The sequence below is a fragment of the Coregonus lavaretus genome, assembly GCF_964263955.1.
Source record: "Coregonus lavaretus genome assembly, chromosome: 28".
NCBI classification, from domain to species: Eukaryota; Metazoa; Chordata; class Actinopteri; order Salmoniformes; family Salmonidae; genus Coregonus; species Coregonus lavaretus.
In genome coordinates, this window is record NC_140015.1 from 36817438 (window position 1) to 36825509 (window position 8072).

At 41.3% G+C, this 8072-nt stretch overlaps 1 protein-coding gene across 2 annotated transcripts; it reads left to right on the forward strand.

Annotated features, from left to right (window-relative positions):
- Positions 1-1017: 1017 nt before the first annotated feature.
- On the forward strand, positions 1018-8065 carry LOC311104058 (aspartate dehydrogenase domain-containing protein-like). 2 transcript variants are annotated; one of them, XM_084145717.1, is made up of 8 exons: positions 1018-1163; positions 2612-2671; positions 3571-3715; positions 3824-3908; positions 4392-4541; positions 5784-6007; positions 6674-6813; positions 6933-8065. In XM_084145717.1, exons 1-8 carry the CDS (start codon positions 1157-1159, stop codon positions 6968-6970), a joined length of 849 nt encoding a protein of 282 aa, XP_084001843.1. In that variant the 5' UTR covers positions 1018-1156; the 3' UTR covers positions 6971-8065. The 2 variants fall into 2 exon arrangements, with proteins under 2 accessions (XP_084001843.1, XP_084001842.1); XM_084145716.1 differs by lacking the exon at positions 1018-1163 and adding an exon at positions 1558-1627.
- Positions 8066-8072: the final 7 nt, after the last annotated feature.

Sequence of the window (8072 nt, forward strand, 5' to 3'; positions counted from 1 at the left end):
CGCCTCTTCAACCTCAGGAGGCTGAAGAAATTTGGCTTGGCACCTAAAACCCTCACAAACTTTTACAGATGCACAATTGAGAGCATCCTGTCGGGCTATATCACCACCTGGTACGGCAACTGCACCGCCCGCAACCGCAGGGTTCTCCAGAGGGTGGTGCGGTCTGCCGAACGCATTATCGGGGGCAAACTATCTTGCACTACTCATCTCATATGTATATACTGCATTCTATTCTATAATATTCTACTGTATCTTAGTCCATGCCACTCTGTCATTGCTTGTCCAAATATGTGTATTTTCTTAAATTCCATTCCTTACTAGTTTTGTGTGTATTAGGTATATGTTGTGAAATTGTTAGATATTACTTGTTAGATATTACTGCACTGTCAGCGCTAGAAGCACAAGCATTTCGCAACACCCACAATAACATCTGCTAAACACGTGTATGTGACAAATACAATTTGATTTGATTTGTTCAGTAGGGCACAACGCTGTGGAACGTTCAGATATTTAGAAAAATATATATTATGTAGAACAAATATGCTAGCCCGGGTGGCAGTCTGTCTTGGCTCTACTGCCAACTCCTAATGGAATTGAGTAGGCAAAAGCACAAACAGCTCCAGGACCAGGCTACAAATATGTCCCTCTGACATTCAGAATAAGGAGTTGTGTCAGTAGCCCAGGTCAGATAGCATGGCTATTACTATGGGTACAACAATCCCTGTACAATAAACAATACATATCAGTATCTCATCAAACGCATTCTTCTCATCGTCACCTGTGTCTCAAGGTTGTAAATAATGAGAAGTATTAGTTGGTATGTGATACATTTTGAGAAATAGAGCGACTCAACTAAAAGTGTATCTATCCACCGAATGCAAGCGTCACCAGCAGTACTTAGTTTGTCCACACAGTGGCAGTAGATACATTCAGTCACACCAAAACTAAGGGTTCTAACCCTAGTTCTATGAATGATAGCGAACCTGTAGTGAACCCAGAACCTACCACCAAGAGTGTCAACTGGCCTTTCGGGTCAGGTGATCTAAGAGCAGAATAGGACATTAACTAGTAGGACGCCGGTATGACGTCACACACAGACAACGTTGTAGTAGTACTCGTTTGATACTTCTACGATTGTGTTGCCACTGGAGACAGCATGCGAGGTAGGCTACTGTGTACATTGTACTGGGTACATTACGTTGTCCCATATTCAGTTGTAATCATTTCCGTGGTGTGGCGCAGCTCATAGGCTTTGCTGTGTCCATTACAGGACCAACAGAAATTCAGTTGATCAAAATATAGATCAAACCCATACAATATATTAGCAGTCAGATAACGGTAGTATAGTTATCATTTGGTTTGTCCATAATCTATGATTTGTTCAGGTAGTTTCCTTTCACTGTTAGCTCTTCCTTTCACGGCTGCTAAACTGTGTGAAAATGGGTGGGTTCAAAAACAAAATCCACAACAATTTCACTGATACAGGGACTAATAATTAACATATTCTCTTCAAGTCGGACTTTGACCCCTAACCTTCCCACAATCCTCTGAGTAGGGGGGTCAGTTGGAATGCAGATTGCTAAGGAGAAGGTTTGGAGAGAAATAGAGCAGGGAGAGGAATTCACCGGTGAGTAGCAGTAAATGTTGTTAAAAGGAGAGTTTTGAGGACCACCAGAGTAGATAGGGTCTAGGTACAAAGTGAAGGCCTTGAAAAGGTGGGCTGTGAGAGAGAGAGAGACAGAGAGAGAAAATAGAAACGATGATTAAGCTGTAAATAATACAATAGCTGAAAGCCCAACGAGAGAAGGAAGTACTGTATAAATCTATGGCCCAATGAGAGAAGGAAGTACTGTATAAATCTATGGCCCAATGAGAGAAGGAAGGACTGTATAAATATATGGCCCAATGAGAGAAGGAAGGACTGTATAAATCTATGGCCCAATGAGAGAAGGAAGTACTGTATAAATCTATGGCCCCATGAGAGAAGGAAGGACTGTATAAATATATGGCCCAATGAGAGAAGGAAGTACTGTATAAATCTATGGCCCAATGAGAGAAGGAAGAACTGTATAAATCTATGGCCCAATGAGAGAAGGAAGGACTGTATAAATCTATGGCCCAATGAGAGAAGGAAGTACTGTATAAATCTATGGCCCAATGAGAGAAGGAAGTACTGTATAAATCTATGGCCCAATGAGAGAAGGAAGGACTGTATACATCTATGGCCCAATGAGAGAAGGAAGGACTGTATAAATCTATGGCCCAATGAGAGAAGGAAGTACTGTATAAATCTATGGCCCAATGAGAGAAGGAAGGACTGTATAAATATATGGCCCAATGAGAGAAGGAAGGACTGTATAAATATATAGTGAGGCTCTGACCTGCGTAGGCAGTGAGGATGATCAGGTGTCAAGCCTCCTAACAACCTGACTCCTAGCAACCAATCATTGGCCTGGTCAGAGGGATCATGGATAATTTGAAGAGCCAGTCTCTCTGGCACCATTGGGAGATGGGTGGAGTGAGGTGTGAGATCATGAGAGAAGGAGAGCACCATTGGTAGTGGGAATTATCAACACCTAGACTTGTCTTCTCTTGTCTTCTTTCTCACCAGGAACCATGACTGACACGTTGCCAATGATGAGAATTGGAGTTGTGGGATATGGACATTTAGGTTAGTGCTGTAGTCCCCTCTCTTCCTCTTCTCTTCCTCCCTCCTCGCCACATCTCAGATGTTCTTACTGTGGAATGGATTCATTTACTTTACTTAATTAAATGTAAATCTTCGTAAATGATACCACTTTACAACAGGGTCATTCATTTACAGGCCCTCGAGGGCCTAAGTACTGCTGGGTTTCTTCTCTATCTGATTGTTAATTGATCAACTAATGTAGTGATTGGCCAGAGAGTTCACCAGGTTCATGTTCTGTTTGACCTTTTATCTACAGATGTAGGACCTTAATTTGAGCCGGTTTTCTACAGCAGGAAAATAATCCTGCAGCAACAGGAAATGTGCATTATTATGTGGATTATAATTAATGGACATTTTTGTGGGGGTTGATACATTTTTTCATTAGGGAAAATCAAGTCTGAAATTTCAAAGTGGAAATTGCAAACTTCAGAAGCCTTTTTAAAACTGAACTACACTACAAGTTCTCCTGCAAGAGGGTGATCAAATTAATATCCTACATCTGTACTTACCGGTATTCATAATGTTGATTGTGTTTTTATGATAGGCCTTTTGTTTTTCATGGTTTTCAATTTGTATTGACTACTACTGAATGTGGGTATCTAATGCTGCGTTTACCCAGGAGGCTGCTGAGGGGAGAACGGCTCATAATAATGGCCGGAATGGAGCAAATGGAATGGCATAGAACGCCTGGAAACCATGTTTGATATGTTTGTTACCATTCCACTAATTCCATTCCAGTCATTACCACGAGCACGTCCTCCCCAATTAAGGTGCCACCAACATCCTGTGGTTACACAGGCAGCCCAATTCCGATATTTCTTTAACTAATTGGTCTTTTGACACAGCCAATAAAGTTAAACTTGAAGTTGTTGAACTTCCAGGGCAGTACCTTGTGGAGCGGCTCCAGAGAGAAGGGGCCCATGTGGGCCTGACATTGGTCTTTGTGTGGAACAGAAACATTGACAAACTCCGAGAATCAGTGGCTGAGGAGCTGATTCTACACAACCTCCCAGACTTTACAGACAGGTAGAGAGCCACGTGATACACACACTGTAAAAGCACACACTCACACACACACTGTAATATATGTGTTATGTCATGTGCACAAGTAAAGTGTGTGTGTGTGTGTTGTAGGGGTGCTGATGTGATTGTGGAGGTGTGTCATCCCAAAATTGTAAAAGACTTTGGAATCCAGTTCCTCTCTAAGGCCCATTTTCTGGTAAGATCTCTCTCTCTCTGTTTCCATTTTCTGGTAAGATCCCTCTCTCTCTGTGTTTCCATTTTATGGTAAGATCCCTCTCTCTCTCTGTTTCCATTTTCTGGTAAGATCACTCTTTCTCTGTATCTATTGATAGTGTTTAAAAACATATAATTTAACACTATCTCTTTTTGAACATTCTTTAACTAGCATCGATAACCTGGCATAACATGCCTTTATAATTAAATACTAACAGTATATGCTAATGACAACAGGATAAAAGGAGGATTTCCCCCACACACTAATCTGAAACACGCCAATCCAAGTTCCAATACGGAGGTTGTCCTTGAAAAAAATATGTCACTTTAAGTAACTTTGTTACGCTAAAATCAGCTTTTGAGAATCCAGGAAGTGTTCCAATCCATGTGTGCACCAGAAATTAAGTAACTACTACACCCTCCCTCCCTCTCTGTCTGTCTGTCTGTCTGTCTGCCTCTGTTTTAGGTGGGCTCTCCCTCAGCCCTCTCAGACCCACAGTTGAACCAGAAAATGCGCCAGGCTGCAGAGCATCATGGGAGGACCCTTTATGTCCCCAGTGGTGCATTGTGGGGAGGCCAGGACATCCTGAGACTCAATGATAGTGGATCTTTAAAGGTGCATGGAAGGAGGGAAGAGGGTGGATGAAAGAGGACTTAACAAGTAAAATATGTTAATTTATAAGGGATAGCTTAGTTAATAGTTAACTTAAGTTGGTTAAGTTATGTAGATAACTAACTTATATTAACTTAACTAAGTTAGATAGTTAAGTTAATATATGTTAAGTTAGATAGTTAAGTGAATGAGTTAGTTAAGTTAGATAGTGAAGTTAATATATAAATTACTCAAGTTAGATTAGATAGTCAAGTTAGTTAAGTTAGATAGTGAAGTTAATATATAAGTTAGTCAAGTTAGATTAGATAGTCAAGTTAGTTAAGTTAGATAGTGAAGTTAATATATAAGAGGTAGTATAAGAGAATGTGTAGACTAATGTGAGATTAAATCCAGATTCTGATTAAAGGTGAACTAGGCCATTGTTCTCTATTTCTAATCTTCTGAAATGTCAGAGTAGAGCAGACAGAATGGTTGTACTGGACAGAATGCTGTTACATAGAGCATACAGAATGGTTGTACTGGACAGAATGATGTTACATAGAGCAGACAGAATGTTTGTACTGGACAGAATGCTGTTACATAGAGCAGACAGAATGGTTGTACTGGACAGAATGATGTTACATAGAGCAGACAGAATGTTTGTACTGGACAGAATGCTGTTACATAGAGCAGACAGAATGGTTGTACTGGACAGAATGCTGTTACATAGAGCAGACAGAATGGTTGTACTGGACAGAATGCTGTTACATAGAGCAGACAGAATGGTTGTACTGGACAGAATGCTGTTACATAGAGCTTGACAGCTTGTAGTCTTAAAACCCGGAAATGAGTTACCTCTGGTTGGTTCAGCCATCCCTATGGGGAAAATGAATGGATAAAGAATAGGGTTTTGGGATAAACGCCGAAAATAAGGTCTGAGGTTAACACAGGCTTAGGAGATGTTATACATTTTGTTCTATGAGATAATATCAGTCAGTTAACATGACCTTTATGAATTATGAAGCATTTATGTGCTTTTTAAAATGACTTTAACGCTTCAAAATTCACAAAAGACGTTAGCTGATGAAGAATATCTCATAGAACAAAATGTATAAGGTCTCCTAAGCCTGTGTTAAAGAGCTTTAAATCTGATCTTTTCTGTTGTAACATCTGAAGGACAAAACACAGGTTTTCTAATCAGCCCTCTGCCTCTGTTCCTCTTCTCTTTACTAATCTCAAGCCCCTCCTCTCTTTTCTTCCCTGAAGGCACTGTTCATCCGGATGTCCAAGCACCCGTCATGTTTCCGTCTGACAGGAGACGTGCTGTCTGATTGGACAGAGGATGAGGGGAGGCGGGTCTTATTCAGTGGCTCCGTGGCAGAGCTCTGTCCCGTCGCTCCTAACAACGTCAACACCATGGCAGCAGCGGCCATCGCAGCGGGGACCCTGGGTTTCGCTGGCGTCCAGGGAGAGATTGTGTCGGACACGGCGTAAGCAAAGATTCTTAAATAACCCAAGATTGTAAAAGCGCCATCTGAACTATGACAATCACTGTCACACTATGGGCCGAACAAGCAAGGAGGTGGGCAAAGCTAAGCAAGAGGCATTAAGAGGCACATTTCAGCATGTATTTGCATAGCCTATTTCAATTAGGGAACCCCCACTCTCTGAAGCGCACCTGTGCAAGAACTACACAACATCATTTTTTAGAAAGGTTGGCACTGAGTCAAGTGGACAAACGTAGAGGACTCTGTTCCTAACACATTGTAGAAAACTCTATAGAGATCAGAGATATTAAGCAGAATGTGGACCCAGTTCCATCTTGCTCCATCTGTCTTGCCACTGGACTCTCCTAGGCTAAGTGATTACCATGAAGTGGAGGTTACTGGTGCTAATGGGTTCTCTTCCTCTCCTAGACTAAGTGATTACCATGAAGTGGAGGTTACTGGTGCTAATGGGTTCTCTTCCTCTCCTAGACTAAGTGATTACCATGAAGTGGAGGTTACTGGTGCTAATGGGTTCTCTTCCTCTCCTAGACTAAGTGATTACCATGAAGTGGAGGTTACTGGTGCTAATGGGTTCTCTTCCTCTCCTAGACTAAGTGATTACCATGAAGTGGAGGTTACTGGTGCTAATGGTTTCTCTTCCTCTCCTAGACTAAGTGATTACCATGTGGTGGAGGTGGAAGTCACTGGTGCCAATGGCTTCACAGTGCATACAGTGAGGAGGAACCCAGCCAAACTGGGAGCTGTAACTGGGAGTGCTACCTACAACTCCTTCTGGAGCAGCTTACTGGGTGGGTTCTGCTGTAGAAGGATGTGTGCATCTGTAGCATGAATCAGTGTGAGAACATGAAGGGTTGTGTTGTGTCTAACGTCCGGTCGCATCTGCTCCTTTTGTCCTCTTTCCTCTCAGTTTGCAAGGGGCATGGTGGCCGGGTTTACTTGTGTTGAAGAGGGAGGGATTTCAGAAGACAATTCCCTCTACCAACCAAACACACACTATACAACAATATGGTACTGAAACACACTACACAACACTATGGTACTGAAACACACTACACAACAATATGGTACTGAAACACACTACACAACAATATGGTACTGAAACACACTACACAACAATATGGTACTGAAACACACTACACAACAATATGGTACTGAAACACACTACACAACAATATGGTACTGAAACACACTACACAACAATATGGTACTGAAAAGTCTGCCGTGGCTGTCTGTAGATGCTGATCATGTGTGTGAGCAAAGTTCGGCTTGCTTCATATAATATGGTGTGTAACTGTATCAGGATTTACAAAGTTCGGCTTGCTTCATATAATATGGTGTGTAACTGTATCAGGATTTACAAAGTTCGGCTTGCTTCATATAATATGGTGTGTAACTGTATCAGGATTTACAAAGGTGGGCTTGCTTCATATAATATGGTGTAACTGTATCAGGATTTACAAAGATGGGCTTGCTTCATATAATATGGAGTAACTGTATCAGGATTTACAAAGATGGGCTTGCTTCATATAATATGGTGTAGCTATCAGGATTTACAAAACCTTCAAGTATGTACAGTTGAAGTCGGAAGTTTAGTTTACATACACCTTCGTCAAATACAGTTAAACTCAGTTTTTCACAATTCCTGACATTTAATCCTAGTAAGAATGCCCTGTCTTAGATCAGTTAGGATCACCACTTTATTTTAAGAATGTGAAATGTCAGAATAATAGTAGAGAGAATGATTTATTTCAGCTTTTATTTCTTTCATCAAATTCCCAGTGTGTCAGAAGTTTACATACACTCAATTAGTATGTGGTAGCATTGCCTTTAAATTGTTTAACTTGTGTCAAATGTTTTGGGTAGCCTTCCACAAGCTTCCCACAATAAGTTGGGTGAATTTTGGCCCATTCCTCCTGACAGAGCTGGTGTAACTGAGTCAGGTTTGTTGGCCTCCTTGCTCGCACACACTTTTTCAGTTCTGCCCACAAATGTTCTATAGGATTGAGGTCAGGGCTTTGTGATGGCCACTCCAATACCTTGACTTTGT